This window comes from Acanthaster planci, linkage group LG15 (genome assembly GCF_054643075.1).
Source record: "Acanthaster planci isolate LZ-2023a linkage group LG15, COTS_SCS, whole genome shotgun sequence".
NCBI classification, from domain to species: domain Eukaryota; kingdom Metazoa; phylum Echinodermata; class Asteroidea; order Valvatida; family Acanthasteridae; genus Acanthaster; species Acanthaster planci.
In genome coordinates this window covers 7,664,941-7,689,756 of record NC_141791.1, presented here as the reverse complement: position 1 = coordinate 7,689,756, position 24,816 = coordinate 7,664,941, and the positions used below count along the sequence as shown (strand labels likewise).

Genomic DNA, 24,816 nt, shown 5'->3' with positions numbered 1-24,816 from the left:
TGGCAAATGCTTGGGAGTTATTGTTGACGAAACACTAAGTTGGGGCCCACATGTTGATTACGTAAGAAAAGCAGTCTCATCTAAAGCTGATCTATGGAGTTGTTAACTTGGTTGCCATTGTTCATTGGAGCTGGATGGGGAATTTCCGCGTATTCTTTTTTCCCCATTTTTTCGGGGTTTTCGCCCATCCTGTGATCAGTATTTAATTAATGCCTTGATTACTTAAATGTTCACAAGATGTGTATGATATTTTAGTGGTTTGTATTTGTAAATATTAATGTTTGTCGTATTTGTCAATTTTGCTTTTCGTCGTGAGTATGTAACAATTACAGTTGGGTCTTCTGGGTAACTCAGACCTTAAGTTTCCAAAAGACAAAGAAAATCAAGGTCCTTGAGCGGCCTCTTCAAATTCAAGAACTCAATCTCAATACGATCTTTGGCATAAGTTCAAGACCAAGGAATGTAACGCTCTAAAAACTTCAAATTTCAGTGAACCACAGCAGTTTCCCAAAGTACACAGGGTGCACTTGAATGTGTCATTTGTTTGACCACTACGACCATTTCTTTACTGGCCAAGTGCACCTGTGACTGGTCCTCCATGCATCTGCGATTTCCACATTAAATAAAAATCATACGCAGTGAGAACGAAGAAAAATCACGATAAATTTCCTCTGGAACTAAGAATCCGAGTGCAAGTTCAAAAACATTTTGACCTCGAGGGGCGCTGTCATCCGTTGGCCAGACAGGTTGCACGGATAAACATTCATTGTCAAAGGTTATTTATTTTGTCATAGTCGAAACATTTCCACGATATTATTCGGAGTTATCTGGGTGCATCAACTCAAAAGTAATCGCCATGAGGAATACATGTACTTTGGTACTGTTTATTCCCTAGTCCAAGTTTACGAGAGGGGTTAATATTTCAAACCTCAACAGTAAGTCTTTATTAAGTCTTCCTGTAAAATTCCCTTTCAAAGCACAAAACACGAACATCACAGTTTTAACTTCCCAGTTCGAAAATGTATGGAACAAATTTAATACATTCAGAGGCGTTCTTTTTCATCACGGTTAAATGCCCTCGTTTCATATATAGATAGCTACATGATTTAAACAAATTACTGTTTCATCAACGGATTTGCATAAAAAGATGTCTAACTTAGTGAAAATGCAATGCCCAAAATATCAAGTTTAATTAGAAAAAGGTTTTTGTACAGTGTCTTAGAAACTGTTTTACCCAATTGGTGCCCCCGTTCGAGGTCTAAATACAAATAGGCCTTTTTGTACATAATTGAAAAGAATAATTCATTAGCGTTTCAAAACAGCAAAAGCATAAACATGCTCCAATGTCAATCACACTGTGAGGGAAGACCTCATGGCGGATCTCCTTGACATTCTAACAATGGAAATACCACATGGGAAGTCGAAACCAGTTGTCGTCCTTACATGGTACAGACCTCTCAATTCCAATATGGATCTTTTTGAGCACGTTGAGCGCATTCTAGGTTAACCTGGAAATGAAAATAAGGACGTTGGTTTCCTTGGTGACTTTAACCACGACCTTATTAGCACCAATACTTCTTGTTACACGAAAAGGCTTGTCAAACTCACTGAAAACTTTCAGCTATATATAGTACAAGAAATCGACGAGCCTCCTCGAGTAGTCCAGCATTCAACGACACCTATCGATGTACTGCGTACATCTAACGAGGTGAAAATTGCCACACATGTGGAGTTAAGAGGACATTCAATGCTATATGCTATTTGATGAAAACACAATGCAAAATCTAATGGTCACACTGTTACAACTGTACTAGATGTTACAGCAAGATAACGACGATTGTTTTTAAAGAACCTGTTCGATACTTATTGGATTTGTTTCTTTGTAGTAACAAAAATGTTGACGATGCTCTTGATCAATTTGAGAATCTTTTTCTCGAAGTTTGTGACAGACACGTACCTTGTAAATCAAGAAGAGTGAGGCAAACCCTTGCTCCTTGGCTCAATCAGGAGATCTTTGAAATCATGAAGAAAAGGAATCGCTCAAAAAAGATCGCCATCAAGTCTGGACTTGATCATGATATTAAGTGGAAAATCTACAAACAGTTTTAAATCCAAGTTACTTCTAAGATCAAAGTAAAAGAGATTATATTAATAAAGCCATCAGGTCCAGCAAAAACAACAACGGAAAGGTTTGAAAATGCCTCGAACAGGTAATTCCGACTAAAAGCAAAATATCTGTGATCAACAAGATCTGTGCAGATGATGTTGAAATATCGGAACCTGTAAGTATTGCCAGTTTTCTCAACGATTATTCTGCTAGCATTGGGCTTAAACTCACTGCTGAAATACCTAGCAGTAATTGTGATAATATTGACAATATTGAGTGCTCTGAAGGCAGTTTTTGCTTCAAACCCATCTGCCAGGATTTTGTTTTTAAACAACTTCAGAATCTCGCGACCTCTAAGGCTACAGGCTGTGATAATAATTGTCTGTCTCGATTAAAGTAGCTGCTCCTGTTCTTACCCACCAACAGGTAACTTCCCCATAAGTGGAAGAGGGCTAAAATAGTACCTATTCACAGAGGAGATGACGCAAGTGAACCTAGTAATTATAGGCCAGTATCTGTCTTGCTTGTCCTCTTCAAAATCCTAGAGAGAGCCATTTTTGATCAGCTTTACGAACAAATCAGTCGCATTCAATCGGGTTTTCAACCATCACATTCCATCTCAACAGCTTTGATCAGTGTCACTGATGACTGGCTCAACAGCCTTGTTAATGGCGAACTAACAGGTGTCGTTATGCTTGACTTGAAAAAACCTTTGACACTGTGGACTTTGAGATCCTTGGAGCTACATGGGTGTAGACAGAAAGGGTATAAATAATTGGTTCGCCAGTTATCTGAATGATCATCTCCACATAACGTCAGTTCACGGCAACTGAACAAACTCTGTTCCAATACGTTGCAGGGTACCACAAGGGTCAATTCTTGCCTCCCCTTCTGTTTATTATCTATATCAATGACTTCCCTAACAATGTTAGCAACTGTAAGATCAGCATGTATGCACATGATACAGTCCCATAAGAAGCCAGCATGGATGTCACTGAGCTTATTAGGGCAACTAATGCCGATCTAATCAATGTCACAAATTGGTTAAACAAAAATAAACTTAGTCTAAATGTTAATAAGACAGTGCAGCATTAATTTTACTGGGTAGCGAATCAAGACTTCGTAACTTGCCTGAGACTAATTTTAACATCAAACTTAACGTAACACCATTAAATAGAGTAAAGAAATGTAAATATCTTGGAGTTATTGTTGACGAAAATCTTTCTGGAGCGAGCATATTGATCATGTGTGGAAAAAGGCTCTTATGGGGATCCACGTTCTTAAGGTCAAAAACATAGTCTCACAGACCATTAATACTCACAACCTTACATACAATGTTATTGTTTCATCACAATTATTTGACAATTCGGGCGTAATGTGAGGAAACTGTGGATCCACAATTTAAACTTAACTACAAAAACTCCAAAACAGAGGTGCCCGTATCATGAGAAATGCTGACTGGAATGTTTCAAGTAGTGTGAATCTAAGAGAATTGAACTGGATCCCACTCAGTGCAAGAAGATTCATGAACCAATATGATGCTATTATGATGTATAAAATTATCCATGTCGCAGTACTTGAAAGATAAGTTTGATTTTTCCATTCAAATTACGCACTGAGGAGAAGCAACGTGTGTGTTTCAGTGCCAAAGTCCAGCACTGAGTCCGTTAAACAAAGTTTCCATATAGAGGTGCGACGACTTGGAACTCCTAGCATGTCAGTGTTCAATCAAGTCTACAAAGTTTTAAGATACATATTTAAGTGACACTGGCATCTTGAAAATTTACTCCTCACTCCTGCTTTTTATATCAGGACTTCATCTGGAAAGTTTGTTTGGTTTCAAAAACTTATATGTTGTATTTATATGTTTTGAATCTATCTATCTATTTTGAGTCTTTCTTTTTAATTTATTTAAAATTTTCACTGTTGCTATTGCTTTTATATGATTAATCTGTACACGTATTTTCCTTTTCGGGTTCAACTATTATCAGTGAGTGGCTCATTCAAATTTTCTTCGGTTCTGTTTAGTTTCACTGTTACATCAGGGGCAGTACTTTTTCTTCTGTAAATTTTCTTCTTTTGTTGTGATTGCTTTTAAGGGCTTTATTTTTACATCATTTGTTCATCTTCGTAAATTGTTTAAATACAATTTTAATTTTATCTGGTTTCTGGTGGTTTTAATTCTATTGCATTTTGCTTATTTTTGCAATGAAATTGTTATTTTACCTTGGGTGACTGATTACTATTTTTACTTGGTTGTTGTGGTGAATGTTTTAGTTACTGTTTTACTTTCACATCATTTTTTTAACACAACCATGGGTTCTTTTTAATAACACGGGCCCTTGAAAAGCAACTGCAGTTGAATGGGTTACTGTGTATAAATAACTTTACATCAATAAACAAATATATAAATTTCGTTTGTTTCCGAAATGACTGAGATGTGGCTAATTTAAAATAACTACCGTTATACTCTTGTGACGCGGACAGGCTGTCCCATGCACACCATACTGGGCAGGCCTATTGGTCTGGTCCTTGGTTTTCATGCTGGTTGGTCACATTGGCCTAAAAGTTATTGTCATAACATTAAGTTGGGGGCACCATTGCCATAAAACTCCAACAACTGGTTACCTATATACTTACAAGTCCCTCGAGGTGGCGGAAAAGATGGTAAAATAAATCCATAACACTGACGAAATCCTAAACGTGAATAAATAATTAATATAACTAAGATGCATACCTCGCTGATATTTTTATTAATTTTGTTTTAGTTTGCATGATAAAAATAATCTCCAACTCGATGAGGTAGAAGAGTCATTACAAAAGTCCTTATGTGCCAATACAGTGTTTTTGGCTCGTATCTAACTCGAGGGATCTCATCAGTAACAGCATCTATCATTGCGTTGAGCACCGGCTGTGTATTAGTGTTTCCAGTGCGAGTGAAGAATCGCATCCTCTGAACGCGAGACTGGAAAAAGTCCTCTCCGTACGACTCTTTCACTTCTTCCGACATACTCCTCCACATTTCCTCGGCAATCTGGTCAATTTTATCCTGGGTGAAGATGCCGGTTGCGCCGATAAAGTTGCCTGGTTCAACGATGACAGTTTTGACATCCCAGTTGCGCATTTCATAGCGTAGACATTGTGTAAATCCTTCGAGGGCATGCTTTGTTGCTACGTAACATGACCGCCCCATTGATGCTTGGCGACCTAGCACACTCGTCACATTCACAACACGCCCTTCAAAAAGTCACATTTACAACAGTATTAATGCAAATAAAGCAGTACTTTGAATGCAGCTTTTACCCAATGAACCTAAATGCACACAATAAAACAATACAAATCCAATATAAAAACCTGTGGGCACTTCAAAATTAACTATCCCCAGAAAGGTATTGTAGTGGTCAACTGGTTCTTGAAAATGGAAAGAGCAACAACGGTTTTTGTAAGCTGAAATAGCTGAGTAGTGTATGTATACAATGCTTCCACTGGAGGGTTTCCCCAAATCACATTTTGTGGTAGCATCTACAAACGAACGAATCGTTACAGAATCATATCTATAAACTCAAGAAAACTCATAAATGGCACATTAAGTACTGCATTTGGTGCCAGTCACGTAGACATTTCTTGGAGCAAAGCAAAACCTTACTTGAATGGGAAAGCCGGCAATCGAGTACATGTAATTTTGTAAACATAGGCGTCGCGAGGGGAGGGCAAGAGGGGACACCTGTCCCCCCTCCCCTGAAAAAATGGGGGAACATTAAAAAAAAGTTGGAAAAATGAACTAAATAGAAATAAGAGAGGAAATGGAATAAAAATCACGGATTTGATTAAAAAATTTCCCCTCCACCCTTAATGGCCTACACCTAGCTTGCACTCATGAAACATCCCACCCAATTGGGAAAAATTGTTCCCCCCCGGAAAAAAATCCAGGCGACGCCCATGCATTGAAATCAGGCACATACACTGTAGGAGTGTGACAACCAAATCTCTCTTCGGTTTACGGCTTTTATTATAAACTTATTTGATGGTGTACGGAACCTTTGGGAATGCACCAGTTCTGCAATTGGGATTATTTTAAATCTCTTTAAATGAAATCATTTTTTTTTATTTCTGTGCGTGAGTTTCTTTTCGCTTTTGTTTTTACTACACCAGCTTAGACTGGCAGTTCATCTTTGTCAAATTCCCAGTTCCAACCACGCATGGTGGAAGACTAGGAACCCCAATGGCACGAGTACTTTCCTTGACCTGGATTTTGTTGCAATATGTTTACTTGATCCCAACGATCTTTTGACATTAATTCCAAGGGTTAAAAAGGGAGTGTGGGCTTCTATTGATATACATCTAACCTCTTTGAACCCAAGTTTGGAATCAGGTAACTTTCCTTTCCATAATGTATGGACAAATCCGATGAGGCTCCATTCTGAGGGGCCATTTACACTCAAGCAGCTGTCTCAGCCTGAGCGCACGCTAAACATGCTAAATATTGGCAATTGACTGCTGCCTATTGGTAAAGGAATTTCAGACGCTCGCACCGTACCGACTGTACCTCAATGCGAACAGGATGGCCCATATAGTAAATAACTACTAATTTTGGTCTTCGAATTCTAAGGACCCAATAACATGCATACCAACATCCTTGAGGTTTCTGAAACAGAGATTAAAATAAAGTCTGGCCCTAATCTTTAAATTTCTTTTCAAATTTGTTTGTGGGTTAACTGACTCAATTTTTTAATAATTCCCTCAAAACAACCCCCCCCCAAAAAGTGATTTTTCCGAAGTCTGCTTGCAGTGCCATTTTTCAAGTGGTAACCCCCAACTTTCTCGGGCACTGAGGATCATTTTTCAACCGTATTTTTAGCCATTCTGCTCTCCAATGGAAGCCTCAAAACAAAGGGAGTTGATTCAATCAAAGATTTACACAATCATATTTTGGGGGGGCCAGAGAATCTCCTTTTCAACAGATATTGTGGAGGTACTTTTAAAGCTAATGAGCTAGCCAAAAATTTTCACCTGAATTAGTGGACTTCACCCTTGTAAGGCGAGTATCGTCAACTTCATTGTATGGAACCAAAATGGCTACTCATTATGCATTCAGCACAGCAGGCAGCTATTATGAGCTAACTGCACCGACGTATAAACCACCATTTCAATTTCAATGGTCCCGAGGGCAGGCAAAAACATCTTTGGACAGGCATTTTTGATCACACAAACAAGACAAATTTACAACCCACCAATAAAATTTTAACTTAATTCTGCCACACTGTTGAAGAAATCTGTATACATGTATTTCCCTCCAAAATATAGAGCATAACTGCACTCAGACACCCCCCATGAGGATCAGTTCCAGGCTGGTAGTTTTTAGATGTTGTTAGGAAGGGATCTTGATTACATCCTAACAGATATCTTTTCAATGCATCTCTACTGAGTATTCAGGCCTTCGGTGTGTGTGTGTATGGCAACAATCTATCAGATGTCGGTGCATGGCACTAAGGAAATAAATACATGCTTGTTCCTTTGTTTGTTTGCTTCAGATCGGCTCAAGAGAATGGACAATTAAGACAAGTGCCTTAACCAAAGGCGAGGGCACTATCAGTGTCTTGTTGTGAGGGCAAAGGTCTTAAAATTCTTATTCCAATTCATATAAAGAAATCTTGAGTCAAAAAGTCAAAAAGAAGTTTAGAAATTACCCATTTTTTGTTCATAATTTTACTCGATTTTAACATTCCCTTAGCCATGTTATGGTACTGTATGTTCCTCTTTCGAGTAGTCGTTTATGTGGACAAAGGGCGCGGGCATGCTACGTGAGGTGGCGCACAGCGAGACTGCCCCCGTCCGCAACTTTTTAATTCTTTTAAATCAGCTTCAGCTTGTGCATGTACACCAGATATAAGACCACCTCATTCGTCTGGTTCCCAGATGTAAATGTATAATACAGAAATGACGTCCATCTGAAAGAGTAAGCGACTAAATGTATGGGGAACTAGAGGAACTCCTTTACTGTACGTAATTAGGCCTACTCAACCGTACCCCATCAAAATCACGTTCAAATTGCGGAGTAGCTGGATTCAAGTCGATTATTATGCAAGTCTGGCAGCTTTTGGACATCATTTTTAAACCAAATAAAAAACTTTTTTTATTTTGCCGATGCACACCGTTCTTCAGGGACGCGCGCGCTGACCAGAAAGCGGAGACCTTTTTTTGACCCAAGATATACTGTATGTTTAATAAAACAGAAAGAGATATAGATGCCGCGAGTGTCACTCTATTCAGTGAAGTTTTTCGCCGTGGAAAGGAAATCACGGGAATAATCTATTTTCTGCAAGATACATATTCTTTTTTACTCTTACATGTACATGTATACGAATTACAGTGTTATTTCGTGTCCTACTCCATGCATTTCTTGCTAATTCATCTCTACATTTCATTCTCAATGACTACATGACTTTATTTTCACATTTATTTTAAAAGAAGTTTATTTTCTTTCGTTGGATCTTTTATACCGGTATAATAAAAAATGTATAAGTATTGGTGCACAGTTTTTAAATACCGACCATTTTGTGCTTCATGCTTGTGCACATTAACCCCTTTCTTCAGTTTTTTTGGTTTTTTCTTGGACACCCTTTACAACATTCTGCTTTAAAGGTACAGTCCATCATATGCAGTTGTCCAAGAAGTAAGAGACGAAATTTTGTTGAAAAGATATAGTACTTGGTTTAAAGATTGTTCTGGAACTTAACTGCCAGTGGAAATAATCTCCCTGGCAAGCAGTCATTGTCACGAAAACAATGAAAGAAGTCCATTCCAACAAAGAGTCGAAAGGTGCATTTTAAAAAAAATTGCCATTAAAAGCATGTGAAAGTATTGACACAACAGTCGTGCACGAACACCGTACAGTTACTATGAAGGCACCTGTGTGTATGCATTACGTACACGATGCATTCGTACGTTTCACTTTCACGGACACAAAATCCACTACCATGTATATCACAATATACATGTACACGTACATCCCTTTCCACGTACATGGACGTATACGTATGCGTTGCGTGTGCGTGGAGTTCAGCCATCAAGATCGCCCCAGGGGCAATTTCAAGATTTGTTCTTTGTTACCCTTCTTTGAATTTTGAATAATTTTGTGGCCTCAAAGGAACATATCATGCACTAGTAACAAATGATGGACTGCACCTTCATGAGTTCCTGCAGAGTTCTAGGGGGCCTGTAATGTGCATGTAGGCCTACCAAAGTGAATTAAGGCATCTTTCCATAGGTATGTTTTTTGGTGCATTATGTACACAATGCATTCCGTACACAATGGGTTCATACCTTTCACGACACAAAAATTACCATTACCAAAATAATACACGTGTCAAAATCGCTCAAGGCGTAATTGGCGCAAGTGTTGACAAATGGAAAGGCGCTTTTTTATGTGCATGAAAGTAAAATGCATGAACACTGGTAAAAAATACATACACTGTACATGTACATGTACATGTATGGAAAGGCGCCTTTAAACGTACCTCACACACACAAATATCTGTGTAAAAGGCATTAGCTCAAGGACAAGCGTGTAAACCAATGCACGTAGCCCGTTGCATTACACTTCTCAGGGCAAATGATTTATGCACTTTATTCTCATGTGCCATTAACTGGTCTAAATATTTCATGTCACATGATCTGCAATTCACTAATGAGAAGAAGAAGATTTATTCAGGTGCTGTATAAGGGCTCTTTATTATTCTACAGTCACTGGTGAAATTGAGATATCAATTTGAACCTTTGTGATACATTAAAAAGTACTCTCCAACTTGATGGGATAAAATAATCACTACAAAACTCCTTGGGTGCCTATCTAACTCATGAGATTTCATCAATAGCAGCATCTGTCTGTGCATCAATCACAGGTTGGGTGTTTGTCAACAATGTTAGCAATCCGCCGCATTATCCGATCAAGAGACTTGAAAACATTTTCTCCATACGAATCTTTCACTTCATCTGACACATTACATGTACTCCACATTTATTCAGCAATCCTTTCAACTTATAATGTTGTGATGAGGCAAGGGCCAGCCAAAAAGTTTCCCAGTGCTACTTTTACACTTCCGCTAACTTTCACACCCCCATCTCCACATTTCAAAGCACAGACATTGTGTGAAACCTTCCATGGCATACTTGGTCACAGCATAGCACAACTGGGAAAGTGATGTCATTGCTTGACAACCTAACACACTGGTCACATTCACAATAAGCCCTCCAAAACACACTTATAGCAGCTTACAAGAATTGAACAATGATCATGAAACTAATTACATAAAGTTGCTCATTTGGGATCCCAATAAACTTTAAAAGTTTACCATCTAATCTACACGTAGAATAACTATTACGATAGGTGTGACATACGAGAATATTGAAATGTAAGTACCAACATGTATGTAATTAAAAAGCTTCACGCAATGAATAATCACATTTTGTTTATGTCTGTACTCTTCTTCAATTTTTCCATAATGTAACATGAAAGGTGCACTTTTTAAGCATTCAAAATTGCCCACGCATTTCTGGACAAGTGAGGGCGCTTTTGCCATGATATACATGTATATCCAGGAAGACACTGTTCAGTTAGCATGTTTTCATGTTCAAATTGTGAACTCCAAAGTTGCTAATTGAAAACATTTCTGAGTAAAGGTTGCTCACAGGTTTGCCATAGGAAACTACATGTAAATTGTGCACAAATCAGTGCAACACTGAGGTTCAGTGCTTTAGATGACATCATAGTTTTACTCATGAATATGCAAATTAAATTAGTGAAAAGACCTCAAAAGCTCCTCAATAGGCTTACAATAGCAAAACAAAAATTTCCAATTAGGTTAGTTGAAACTACTGGTAAAAGGTGCCATTTCAAGGGTTTTAGTAAAATACAATGTACACTTATTTCTATTTTCTAGTCCCTTTAAAGACTGCAGATTGATTATTATTCGCCTGATTGGACTATGGGCATATTCGAAATGACTGGATTTGGCTTAGACGTTGGTCTTGCTGGTTCTATCCATTTAAAAGCTGCGTTTGAAACCACATGTTCAAACTCTGACAGGAACCAGCAAAATCGTAAAATCAAAGTGTAAGCCGAATCCACTCGTTTTGAAAACACCCTTTGTCTCTATGTGTAATTTTCATGTACAGATCAGCCTAAAGTTGTGGCAGTCATGGCAGTTTGCTATTTGCACATTTGAACTGGACTGATGGTCAACCCAGGCACAAAAAAACCTACTATTTGCTTTGCAAAAGCTCATCTGGGCAAAGAGCTAAGTTTTTGGTTGTCAATTCTATGGTCTTTTGGTTGTAACTTCTACGTTACCTACATGTACACTTGGAATGGTATGAATGATTCTTGGCTTTACTGTACAAGTGAATGATTCACTCACCTTTTGTCTTCCGCAGCAGTGGTAGAAATGCCTTACAGACACGTATTGCCCCCCACAGATTGACATTAGCAACACGTTGATACACATCCAGTCCACAAAACTCAACATCCCCAAATGTGGAGATGCCAGCGTTGTTAACAATTGCCCACAGGCCTGTCAAGATACAAGTTGAATTCTGTTGGTACATGTGCTTTGTTGTTAAATTGGGTTATATTTTTGAAACAAGAACACACACGTACATGTTTCTGTACGCACATGTACGTGTAGCCACATTAGTTCTAAAATACATGTACATGTATGGAGACAAGGTTGTCAGACAGGAGATGTTTGAATACTATCTTTATGAGGAAAAGGGATATAGCATTGAATATACAAGTAATTATTATATCCAACTTTAGGGTCAAAATTTATATTTGAATGTTTTAATCCAATGGCACATCAGAGGTGCATAAAACATTTAAAACATGTCATGTCAGTAAACAATCATTTTGCTTGGTGAAATATACAGGTATGGCAAGGAAGTACTGTAAAATGCAAGAACATGCAGACAAGTGATGGGAGGGTCCTGAAAATTCCAACTTCTTAAAATGCTGTGATGCCAAACCACAGTCCTTCACTGTGCTGACTTATGTAGGTAAGCTGACTTACATATAAATACTTGTACATGTACATGTACATGTAGCTGATTCTTGGTGGTCACCTATCCAAGATTTCTTATCACATCATCACCTTTTTTATACCTCAACGTAATAAGTTTTTGGCTGTAGAACATTGACACTTGAGGGCTCTACACTTGCTCAACCTCCACAATATTCTGAGCATGTTAATGTGTACAGACACAATGGGAGTCAGTCAGAGAAGGAATGATGGCAGATGTCATCAGTTGCAGCATGCTGAAGTGCAAAGATGTGTTAAAATGTTCACCCGGGCAAAATCCTTGCATGTCTACGTACATGTGTTCCAGCGTACAGTGGTTGTACCGTAAGTAGAGGATTCTTAAAATACATGAACCTGTACCTACATGTACACAATACTGAGGGTCCCTAGTTTCTGGACTATGAAGTTACTATACACTGTACTGCACATGTACATGTACCTGTTGACTTTGGAAGAAGTGACAACACTGTCTGTACCGCATCAGATACTTGGTCCTCCTTCGTCACATCCATCTGAATCACGTGCAGTTTCTTGGAGGCTCTGCCCCCTGACTCAGATGGAACATCCTTCAGCCGAAGGGCGCCCTCTCCCTGCACGTCCAGACAGCCGGCGAACACCACAAAGCCTAGACTGTGCAAGCACTTGGCCAGCTCATGTCCGAAGCCAGTGTCACAGCCAGTGATCAGGACAGCTTTGTCTCGGGGATTAATCTTTGCCGACCGCAGGAAAAGTTTGCAGATGCCCAGAACAACAACCAGTGTTGTGATGATGGCCACAGTTTCAGTTATCATTGTGCAGTGATTTTCTGGAATCTTTCAGTTGAAAAAAATAACATGATTACATACATTTTTGCATATGTACCTTACGCAAATACCTTGATAAAACTTACCTAATACTGCTGAATGACATTCGGTAAGCCAAAATATCACCGACATTGTACACACTGGAGAATGCATTTCAGCCCAACTTCCGGGAAACTGCCACCAAACCACCGTCTTTCGTGATGAAGAAAATCCATGTCATCACTGATTGTAATGTTGTGTGTAGTTGGTGCATTATGTGAAGACTGTTTCTTGACAAATGCCTATAACACACCTACGTGTACTACAGTACATGTGATGAACTCAGATCCGAAAATGCAGTCTGTTGACTTTTCTTGATTATAAAGAAAAAAGTCACATACTCAGCTCAAGCCCCTACATGTAATTGCAAAATTCGAGATGTCCTAAGCATTAGGCCATGAATCTGATGAAGCAAATCAAAGTGCAAGTTGCTACAGCCACTTGAGGTACATACAGCCTTACAGGAGACTGAGTAACTCCAGCCCCTCCTTTTACACCTGTCCTTCTACATGTACATGTAAGTTGCAAACCTTCTTTCACATCTCTAGCCCCCAAAGATTTTTCTTTTGTCACCCTTTTTTTTTAATCACTGGAGTTCAAAAAAGTTTTTAAAGTGGCTAATGCAATGAGTAGGCCTATTTTTTGCCACAACCAATCATACCATACCAATAGTCAGATAGTAGATATGTTGTACATACATATAATGTATAATATGGACACCACTTAGTTTCCCTGCAGTACAGTGATGACGACTCTGACTAGAGTAAACCACGCACGTACACTATTAGCCATCAACTGAAACGTGAAAGCAATGAATAACACGTTCCGCAAAGTCAACATAAGCAGTGAAAAATATTGAGGTAGCCTACATACAATCTGTGCAAGCCTACATGTACGTCCATGGAGGTAGAATTTTACCCCCATGCTATAGTATATGTACATGTACATCATACATGCAGAGGCCTACTTAGTACTGTACTTGTATGATGTAGGATTTACTTGGAAAACACAGTTTTTAAGACTAGAGTCTCACAGGGTTTGTGCACAAGGTGTCGAGCAGCGTTGATAAATGGAATACATGTATTATTCTTTTCACTTACCTCCACGCACTTAACCACAGATTACAAAACTGTCGACTGCTCCATGTTCACTTCAGCAGGTCCAAAGTAAATCGCCGATTGCACTACAGGCTACATACAGCCTTCAGGTCACAAAGTTCTCGTCACCTCATTGACCTCTCCTTCGACGTGACCCAAACCCCGGCCTCGTTTCATCCATTTGGTTTGAGGGGTGTGATTAAAGAAAAATAGCTAAAGAACATATGATTATTTTTTATCCACATCTATTATTATATCTTACAGGTAAATTATATATGCTGAATATAAAATCTTTGATTCTGAGGTTACGCTCATTGCTCAAAATAACAAGGCCTACTGCTGTCCAAAAAACTCCCATGAATGATCCTTCCCCATTCTAAATTAGTATAATCTTAACAATACATGGTGTAGCCTGTCTCTCGCGATGTCAAGTCTCAATTTTTTTCTTCATTATTTCCAGTTAGTCGATATTTATTGAATATAGTGAGATACCTGTGTGATTTTGTAAAAGAGATAATGCTTCTGAAGCAGAAAAGCTACTGAAACTGTCTCTCCAAAAACAGGTAAAAGTGTCACCAAATGGCGCCCAGATTCCGGACACGCTTTGCTGTCCTGAGTAGGCCGAGGCTGATGATGCTAGCATTGTGTATAATCAGATACATGTAAATCAGGTCGTTTATATGCTAGCGTGTACGTGTAGAAGGTCAGATCCAGGGTAGCGATATTTTTTTATTTAAAACAATTTTCAAACATGGATTGTGAAAATTTTAATCAGCTTCTAAACATTTTTTTAGGCCTAGTACTTAATAATAGGCCTAACATGTTTAATCAGATTTGTGTATTGCCACTAATGCCTTGGGCCTACCTCCATTGGGTCCAACGTCTGCCCCGCTCTTACGGCAGTTCCCTTATGGCCACGTGGAGGCAGATGTCATACCCCACAGTTCTGGGAATAACTTTTGTAGGCCTAGGCTAGTCATCATGGTAGGCTACGTCATGACTGGTGTAACGTGCATGACAGATATTTGACATTTACATGTACCTGATGACGACATGTACGTGTACTGGTATATACGGAATAGGCATTCCATTTACATGCATTTATACATTTAGACAGCAGTATTGCCAAATGTCGTGAAAACTGGAAAAACAAAGATGTACATGTATGCTCATTCAAAAGATATATTGCAGTATTTCCAAATATCATGAAAATTAGAACACTAAGGATGTGTGCTTTTTCAGCAGTCTCTCAAAATGATACATAAGGCATATGCATGTGGTAACAAGTACAAGAGTTTTATCCCAGTTTAAGAAGCAAAGATGCTGATCTTTGTTTTATCATCGTAATTTGCATCAAGAGTTTACGTGTCTTTCGGTGTATAGGTAGATGTACATGTACTTAGCAAATTTGTTGTTTTATTAGAAATAAGTAGTTCATCATGTGACAAACTTAGCCTCAGCAGTCGGTCATTTACATGTAGCCATCACATGGTGTTTCATGTCTTGAACTTCAGGACCAAAACCACCTGGACAACTCCTAACAAGATCGATTTAAAAAAATTGAATTTAACCCTAACACTCCTCAATCCTTCACCTGTTGGAGGACTGATGAGTGTTAGGGTTAATAAAACAGATCTGATTAAAATAAAACAAGTCTGATTTTTGTTTGTTTATTAAAAAACTCATGATATTAAATAACCCTGTCCGGCTGGCACTGCATCGAGGGAACAATTACTTTTGATAACCGAGGGTCACACTTCGAAAAATAATTGGACATATTTTACATGTAAATGTATACCAGTCTAAGGTTTTAATTTAAGAGCACTTGGCTTCACTCGCACTTGCGAAGTGTTGAGAAAAAGTGTCCTTTTTGAAATTGAATTGAGACATTTCACTTGGCTGGTAAAATTTTGAGGGCCTTGTCTTTCCCCAATTAAATTGTGGGCAATGTTTGTCGGCTAAAGTGGTTGCACTTAGGTTCCCAGACTGGGTTCATGATATATTAAAATCATTTGGTCTTTTCTGTTGTAGGTTACACATCTTTGTGACATTGGCTGCTTCTCTCCCCACAACTGGTCAGCCATGGATGCTATACTTGCAGACAACTCTGATTTTAAAGTGGGTATCAAGCATAAAGACATCAAGATCAAGAAACCTGCCTTGGAAGATAGCACTCAAAACTTGGCTCCCGAACCTTTAGGTGTTGTGTACAAATTGCGAGACATCAACAAGGAGCTTGTGGAGGCATGGGCAAAAGAGTTTGAAGGATATGAGAGGGTTATTGTAAGTTTTGGTTTTACAGATTATCACCCTGAGAGACCTTGTGAAGTCAGCACAATTAACCAAAATGTAGTGGCAGGTTCAGAATTTATACATGTAGCTTCGTTTCATTGACATGGTTGGTAGGAACATTCTGGAGTTCTCCAAAGTCCTTCATTTATGGCTCATTCTTTGTGTCTGTGCTTTGGCCAAAATTATAAGGTATATGTACATGTACATTGTACATGTAGTTTCTGTACTATCTACATGTACCATAGTTTGGTGGCACCATCCTGCAATTTTGGGGGATGATTTTGGAATGTGAAGTTTGAAACAAAAGAAGGAAAAAAGTGTCTATTTTAATTTGAACGTGATGTAGAAAGGGTCACTGGATTTTATTTATTCATGCATCTCATTACCCTTTGAAGTGTTGTTCATTTCATTTGAGCCTCTCTTGTTGTTATTTCAATCAGTAACACTCTGCTGCACAATCCAACATGTACATGTACCCTGTTTTCATATGCCATGTATACCGTAAGGGGAAACAAAACGATTTTCTTCTTGGACATCAAACCTTGTATAAATAACAGGCACAGGGCTGTATCTTCACTAATCAGCTAATTGTGCAAAGTTTTCTCCAACCTTCTTGTGGACTTTGATGTTTCTAGGAACTTTTTAGGGTTTTAAATCAAATTGAAGACTAATTTAAACCTGATTTGTTAAGATACATGTAGGCCTACATGTAATGGTGAGCATCACAGTAAGGTGACAGTAGCTGACTTCATGAAACTCTTTGCCATTCTTTAGAAACGTAGTTGTCTTGTTCATTGCTCATTTCAACCAGATGCCTTTGGTTCAAAGTAAGGTTGGCATCATGAAGGCTTGAATGTCTCTTGGATCAGTGTCTTTATTCAGTTCTGGCTTTTCAACAGTTCCTTTCATTTGCATTCAAATCGAAGTATTTCAGAGAGTTCGGCATTTTGTATCGGTTCCACACAGGTTTCTGAAGGAGACATCTTCAAAAATGCCCCTGCAGCAGATGCAATAGTGAGTACAACAAAGCATTTCTATTTTCTTCACAAATGCAACATTTTTGATGTGTTAAAATTGAAATAATAAAATTCCAGAACAGATGAGTCTGGTTTGGGTCCTTTTCTGGGACCTTTGAACTTAGCCTGTTTGTGTACTCATGTCGTTTGACACCCGTATGAATGCAAAAGAATGCAGAAGGCCTGTGTATTTAGGGATCTGGGTTCCCATTTTAGTTCCAACAGGTGACCGACTGATGAAATGAAGCTAGTTATTGACGTCAGCAATACCCAGTGGCTGGATATGCAGCATAGGACTGGAATAAAGCATATTTGCATTTGAAAGGCAAATTCCCTGCATTCATTCAGTTTCTTCCCAAGGCTGCTTTGGAATTCTTTACATTTTCATGCTTGTCATCTTGAACATAAATTTTTCCAAGCACAAAATAAATGCATGCCAGCACCTTTCTTCCTTGAGTTTCTTTCTTTGCGGAGCTCACACTTTGAGTAGCCATTTGCGAGTCCTCTGGATAATGTATCTGGAAGTCTTAATTTTTGCAGGTGTCCCCAGCAAACAGTTTTGGCTTCATGGATGGTGGTATTGATATGGCCCTGTCAAGGCATTTTGGTTGGCAATTGTAAGTACATGTATCTATGTGCCTTTTAATTGTCAACCCCAGATGCTGATTTCCATGTGCAGACATTGTGATGCAGTTTGGTGCCAACAGTGAAGTTGAATTAATCATTGCATTTACAATGTGTTAACCACTTAATTTTGTTCAGATTTTATTCAAATCCCTAAATATGGCCCTGATTTAAGGAGTTCTTCATATTGATTCCTTCAACAAGGGAAAGAGCTTTTAAGAGAACTGCTAGGGTGACCTTACATCTTTCACTTCTCTCTTACACTGCCCCTTCAGAATGGACCGTCTTCAAGAAATGATAAGGACAGAGAAGAATGGGGAGCTGTTAGTAGTAAGTAACCGTAAAATCCATCTTTGTAAGGATTTGCTTAATTTTATGACTGGAGTTATAGTCAGAATGTATATTGAGTCATCAAGGCATTTGGTCAGTGTTTGAATGTGAGTAACAGTTGAGTGACTCCAGTCAATTCATTCAACTTCTCAAAGTGACTCCAGTCAAGTCAGTTGCCGGTTAGGACTTGAGTTGAATCAAGTCACCAGAAATTGTTATACGAGGAGGACTTAAGCTGAGTTATTGACTTAAATCCCATTGATTCATTCCAAGAAATTGCTCGGTATACTCTGTATTTACCATTGTAACCCAGGCTTAAACACTGGAGTGATGTACTGGATGAGCAACTACCAAGAACTGACACAGCAAATCTCAAAAATTGTAATAAAATACTTTCAGTCCAAGTGCATGTAAACCTCTGACCACAACTGGTCATAAATACCTAAAATCCTTCATCACATTTGCCTTCAGGCTGACAACCTGCCGCACCCCTTGCAGTGTGTCACAGAGTTGGCAGCGTTTTCAGCGATCATTTTTCATTGATTGACAGGGAGATGCCCTCATTGTCCCCACCTGCCAACAGTTTTGGGGGAAATCCGACCGTAATTCATGCTGGGGGGCTTACAACCAGGGTGCCCCCATCAAGTTTCTCATCTCAGCTCCAACCATGAGGGTACCAGAAGATGTCTCCAATACTATCAATTCCTACTTAGCATTTAGAGCCATCATCTTAACAGGTAAGCTGAATTTCATGTTCCTTTCAAGTGTGTAAGTGACTTGATGCTTGTAAAACAGATTATGGATACATCTCATTTACCTATTTGTTTATCAAGTGAAGTTGAAGGAATAATCTCACCTTTTTGTATTGACAGGTCACTGAATTTGACATTTAAGGCTTGACTATAGTGGTGGAGACCCTACTGAGTCAGAAAAATTCGACATTTTTGTCCATGGATGGGGAGGGTTAGAAATGGCACTTTTTCTTGATCGTTAGTCTTTTTGTGTATCAGATGCTAAGGATGGTTGGCATTCTAGTAATCTTGGGAATCCCCAAATGTGGGAGGCCTGGTATAGCTGTGTAAGAATTAACTACCATATTGGATGCTACATGTATGAATGAATGTAGACATGGTGAAAACATTGTACATCCAATAGCCAGATTTGTTTAAAAGTGTACATGTACAGTAGTTTTAGCAGCCTGTGATTCATCACTTGCCCAAGTTGAGGGACATGCCTGTAGAATTCCAATCATCTGCCCATTGCCCATACAACACACGATACACATTTAGATGGACACCCAGTTTGGTTGCAGTCAGTGCATGCAGATACACTGTCCCTTAAGTGGACATTCCTTTGTTTGGCGTGTAGTTAAGACATCTCAGGGAAAAATTACCATGTTGCATCCACTGGAAACATTCTTTTAAGCTAGATTTTTGATGATCACTAATTTTACTCAGCGGACGTTATCAGATGTTAATGCAAGGTCAATTGACACGTTTCGATCAATAAGAATAGAAGAACTGTCCCAGGTATTTATGAAGATAGAATAAATAAACTTCATCTAGTATGAATTGCCACAAAAAATGTATTTGGTGTTCCCTTACACATGTACAGGAAAGAGTGAATGTGTTTTACATGTACATACATGTAGTATTTGGGCTTTTCTCAGGTGAATATGGTATGATTGTGGCTGCAGTTTAGGAATATCAGAATCATGAAGTTAAGTTGAAAAAATAGCAGTAATCCCTTCATCAAATATATTTCCCATTTGGGGTGAAAACGTCACAAGTTTGGAGCCTGAGCAAGGTGCAGGCTTATAAGAAGCAGTTGCCACTCATGATCTTTTTATCGTCTGTTCCAGTTCAACAACACAACTCCAAACCTGGTGCAATCCCCATTCGTAGTGTGCTGTGCTCAGGCCTAGCAACATCAGTAGGCTGCATGCCACCCAAGAAATGTGCAAAACAGGTACATGTATAGAAGCCCCACACAACACTTGCCTATTCCTCATGTACATGTATGTAATTCAGAGTTTTCAGAAAATAGCTGTGCTAATTAAATTGAGAGAGCACATCTTCCGTCATTGGGTCCAAGCAAAGTGAGAGCCCATTTTGTTTGTTTTCAATCCTTCTCTTGGAATTTCAGTGCATGAACATGTGGACACACCAGACAGTACATGGTACAGATATGTCAAATGACCCTAAAATAGTCTACACACTTGTATGAGGGATCATACATATCTGCATTTTATTAACATGTAGAAGAGGTGGGCATCGCTTGTGTGATGACATGTTCAATCTAGGATTTGTTTAGATGTGTACGCTGAGCCTCAAAATAAAAGGATGAATCAGCAAAAGTGGGAAAGTCTGACAAATTCTTCAAACCAACAAAATTGTCTTCTATATGTACATGTATGTCACCATTGGTAAAGTATCTCTTTGTGAGTTGGCAAGTTCTGAAAAGAATCAAAGAGCCATGTAGCTGTTGTGGAGTTCTTTGCTTCTAGAGCCTGGCCAACTCACAGAATGGATATTTCTGACTTGATGCATCTGCACACATCCCACCATTTGTACATTCAGTGTTTGAATTGCAGTAATTTTACCCTGTTGTGTAAGTACACTTAGCACAAACACAGTGAAGGGAGCCAGGAAGTCACCATCATGTCAGCAGTGTTTCCCTGACAGTTTTGCCATGATTTGAACACTCTACAATCGGTTCCACATGTGTATCAGTGTCAATCGGATTTTACAAAATTGATCTTGATAATCTTTCCCTCAGATGAAGAATGCATATGATATTTATGAAGAGGGCATGAGGGATGACCTCAGAAATCCAGACAGCTTAGGAATAGTCTGGGATCATCATAGATTTATGCAGTCTTCTGTAAGTATGTTCACATACTGATAATTGATTTCCATATGAACCCAAAGCCAAATAAATTGAAATGCTCACAAGCGGTACCTTCTTCCTTCATGCTTCATTCTTCCATTTATATGCATCTTGGAGTGGATGTGCAGCATGTGTGATAATAACAAACATGTATTTGTATTTTTGACTCGTTTGACTGTTGTCATTTATTTGAAGTTGTGCTTGATAAGAAATCTATATCTTACTCCAGACTGAACATTGAAGCAAAGCAGAGAAAGTGGTTTAGAGAATGTCAGCAGCATGCACATGTACCTGTCAGGATTGTAGAAGTCTCTGATACGTTTCATAATTCACCTCTTGCTGTTTTTTAATTCTGGTTAGCTGAAGCACAGACACATTGGGTTCAGTGATAAAGACACGCATCATGAGATCATACACGTGTCTTTCTAAAGTATCCGCTCTGGCTGGTGGGAAGTTTTTCAACCAGGCTCGTCCACGTGCCCGATGCATGCACCCAAAGCACGCATGAAGACCATACATTCCAACATTGGTTGCACGCATACACTTTATGCTCAGTGGCAAATGCGCATAATTATACTATGACGCTCACCCTCTGAGCTCCACTAAAACGCTGTCATTTCAGTGTTAAAAAACACACTCATAAGTGACCAGAAGGGGGCCTATAAAGAGGACTCACAGGCCCTTGGGGTACATAGAAATGCACTATTGACCTCATGGCAAGTCCATATGAGTTATAACAACCATTATTACATACTACCTAAGGGTATATAACTATCCTAATTTGTCCCAAAATGACCGGATACCAGTGGACTTGGTCTGCCACACATGATCTGGACATTTCTCAAGGTTGCCATTTTTACACCAAGTAAGACAGTGAAACCCTGTTTGACTTAATTATCTGGTTTTATTTATTTTGCAGTCAGAGTTTGGTGAATTTGTCTACCAAGAGGATAGTTGATGGGAGCATTGAGAACCTGTATTTGTACATACATGTAAACCTACCAGGCATACCGCAAGGCTCCATCAACAAATACAATTGCCCATGGTCCAACTTGGTTGGAGTTTTATATTAAGTGTCTTTTTTTTTAAATACTTTATTTTGAGGAATATGTAGTCAAAGATGTGTGGATTATTAGCACATTGGAAGCTTATTTTGAATTATTTGCCAACATTTTAAAAGTTATTCCTATTTTCTACCCATTTCTTTGTTGAGATGTGAAAGCCTAAACTAAGTACTTGTTATTGGCTGAAAAACTGCAGTGCACTGGACTGGCAAGTGTACATTTTTTTCATTCATGCTGCTTGGTTTGTTCATGAAATTTATGACACTTAACTGTCAATCTTTTACCTTTGGCTAGATTTATCTATATGAGTCACTTAGCTTCCCTAATTGCCACACAAAGAGATCATGGAATTTTGCTTGTGTAGGTGATGTTGACCAAGAGCACAAAGAATAGATTGTAAATGCCACAGGTTGACTCCCTACTAGGCTACTAATGTGCATATTCCCTTCTTGAAGAGTTGAAATATTTTGCTTGATTCTGTTGATAAACGTCTTGTCAGTTTATCGTCACACGAGGTGTGGATACATGTAATAAGGAATAAAGTGGAAGTGGGGGGGGTTGGCAGAATGTTTTGAAATCATGATGGTTGATCATTATGAATGCATGATTGAATGACTTAGTTACTGAAACATCTGTTTGGTTAAAGAAGATAATGTACATTTATGCCAGCCTAAATAAAGAGAAATCTATAATGGATCTATTTGCAATATCTTGGTATTAATAACAGGCCTATTTTACAGACCATTTAGTTTCACATTTCCATTTACGTCACCTGTATGTAAAAAGGGTCATTCTGTCAATTTGGGGTCCAATTTCTTTTTGTCCCTTTCACATCTAATATATGTTTTTATAAGTTGAGAACACATTCTCTAATTTCAAAAAGTGATGAATTAATGCAAATTATTTGCCAAACAAATAGAAATAGTTGGAAATCAATCCCAGTGACATTTCCATGTCACATTACACAGGTCAGGTGTAACAGGGATGCAAAATGTCACTTTTGGACCTGGAATTTACAGAATGATCCAAAACAAAATTAATAAGTAAATGGTTTATTAAAAGAGTGAATGCAGAAAAGAGCATCGTTGCAGGGTTTACAGTGGTAAGCAAAATGTGATTCAATCTTACAAAAAAAGTTGAAGGCACCAGAGCCACTTCAGAAATCATGCACAATGCAAGTTATGACAAACTGCACACAAATCCAACTTTCATCCAAAATGTACATTTGTTCATCAGGATGTCAAACTGAGTGGAATAAAAAATGAAGATCTCACTTTTGCCCTTTTGAAGTACATGTGGAACAAAATTACTGAAAAAGAAATCTCAAGACTTATTTTATCAGACCCTATCGCAAGCTTCCATCAAAAGGCACGTTTTTACAGGTCTTTGTAAATTAGGATTTAACTGTGAACACTGGATTGCATGCAAGATGCCTTTGGTTGCAAATCAAGCCCCTAGCCCGACTCTAGAATATATATACATGGTGTGCCTGCTAGTCTTGTGTAAATTATCAAAGTGTAAGAAAGGCACATGTAAATGACCTAACTTCTAACATCATGACCCAGTGTTATCATAATTATCTATTACAACAAAATTCCAAGTGCATGTAATGAATACTGTTGGTTTGAATGGGATAGTTCTTTTTCTGGCAATCCTTAAATATTTGCAGATAGTTTTCAAAATAAAGAAGTCAAAAATATGAAAAATTTTAAGACAAAATGCTTCTCTTTGGGTCAGTTGTGTTATATTCTTCCCTTAAAACGGCAAATAAGATTTGCTTTACAACTCTAATTAGGCCAAGTAAAAAATAAGTACATGTATGTTTAGCATTTGGATGCTTGAAAAGAAAGAGGCAGGGTTTTTATCTTTTATATAGGTTTTCAAGACGGCCATCATTCTTCCAACATTAGTTGCTTTTACTGTTCAAAGACATTGAAATGAAAAGTACATTGGACAAGAGAACTGAAAACATTGACAGAGTCCAAAACGAAGGTGCTAACACATGGGCATGTGCGCAATATGCAGCCATAGCTGCAATTGATTTGATAAGATACTGCAACTGTCCCATGCACAAAGTGACTTGGGTATGGCCAGATATCAACTCGCGTTTCATCTTTGGTTGAATTTGTTGGAATTTTTTACTTTTTTCCTAAGGCAAAAATAATTATTAAAAAAGAAAAACTCCATGCGGAGGAAATGCTGCAGACGGGGACGATAGATATGATTTTTTTTCATTTTACTTGGCCTTAATTTTGCTTTTGGAATGTTACATAGTTCAGGCGTGCATGAAAGTGGCCAGGAAAATATTAAATGTTCTGATGTCTCAACCACACCTGAGCCCAACAACATAGATTCAAGTAAATGTGTACTTGTTGGGATGAAGACAAAAATATGAACTTCCAAAACACGCTGACCAGGACAAAAGTTAGAAAAGGGAGACAGTGGAATAGCAATTCAAACAATTCCTGCATGTACATGTATG

The 24,816-nt window shown here is 38.5% G+C and overlaps 2 protein-coding genes across 6 annotated transcripts; one reads left to right on the top strand and one right to left on the bottom strand.

Annotated features, from left to right (window-relative positions):
* Positions 1-870: 870 nt before the first annotated feature.
* On the bottom strand, positions 871-14,277 carry LOC110984628 (D-beta-hydroxybutyrate dehydrogenase, mitochondrial-like). Of its 5 annotated transcripts, XR_015427779.1 has the most exons (6): positions 14,123-14,277; positions 12,620-12,992; positions 11,524-11,676; positions 2,572-5,344; positions 1,958-2,012; positions 871-1,508 (listed from the first exon to the last, which is right to left on the bottom strand). XR_015427779.1 is itself a non-coding variant. In XM_022244991.2 (5 exons), exons 2-4 carry the CDS (start codon positions 12,969-12,971, stop codon positions 1,966-1,968), a joined length of 552 nt encoding a protein of 183 aa, XP_022100683.2. In that variant the 5' UTR covers positions 12,972-12,992; positions 14,123-14,277; the 3' UTR covers positions 871-1,508; positions 1,958-1,965. The 5 variants fall into 5 exon arrangements, 3 of the variants coding, with proteins under 3 accessions (XP_022100683.2, XP_022100681.2, XP_022100682.2); XR_015427778.1 differs by having other exon boundaries at positions 871-2,012; XM_022244991.2 differs by lacking the exon at positions 2,572-5,344.
* Positions 14,278-14,494: 217 nt separating this feature from the next.
* LOC110984683 (uncharacterized) lies at positions 14,495-24,053 on the top strand. The gene is made up of 9 exons (XM_022245099.2): positions 14,495-14,682; positions 16,151-16,402; positions 17,378-17,425; positions 17,968-18,044; positions 18,327-18,381; positions 18,932-19,118; positions 20,243-20,349; positions 21,160-21,264; positions 22,190-24,053. The coding sequence occupies exons 2-9, from the start codon at positions 16,202-16,204 to the stop codon at positions 22,226-22,228; spliced, it is 819 nt and encodes a 272-aa protein (XP_022100791.1). The 5' UTR covers positions 14,495-14,682; positions 16,151-16,201; the 3' UTR covers positions 22,229-24,053.
* The last annotated feature ends 763 nt before the right edge of the window (positions 24,054-24,816 follow it).

What these genes read in the sequence shown, in the direction of transcription:
- LOC110984628 (XM_022244989.2), bottom strand. Translation starts at nt 12,971, where the DNA reads ATGATAACTGAAACTGTGGCCATCATCACAACACTGGTTGTTGTTCTG. An exon ending in ACTTCTTCCAAAGTCAACAG is followed by an intron (nt 11,677 to 12,619) that starts GTACATGTACAT and finishes GTATCTTGACAG; the next exon opens with GCCTGTGGGCAATTGTTAAC. An exon ending in ACTGCTGCGGAAGACAAAAG is followed by an intron (nt 5,345 to 11,523) that starts GTGAGTGAATCA and finishes GACTTTTTGAAG; the next exon opens with GGCGTGTTGTGAATGTGACG.
- LOC110984683 (XM_022245099.2), top strand. Translation starts at nt 16,202, where the DNA reads ATGGATGCTATACTTGCAGACAACTCTGATTTTAAAGTGGGTATCAAG. An exon ending in AAGGATATGAGAGGGTTATT is followed by an intron (nt 16,403 to 17,377) that starts GTAAGTTTTGGT and finishes GGTTCCACACAG; the next exon opens with GTTTCTGAAGGAGACATCTT. An exon ending in TAGAGCCATCATCTTAACAG is followed by an intron (nt 19,119 to 20,242) that starts GTAAGCTGAATT and finishes CGTCTGTTCCAG; the next exon opens with TTCAACAACACAACTCCAAA.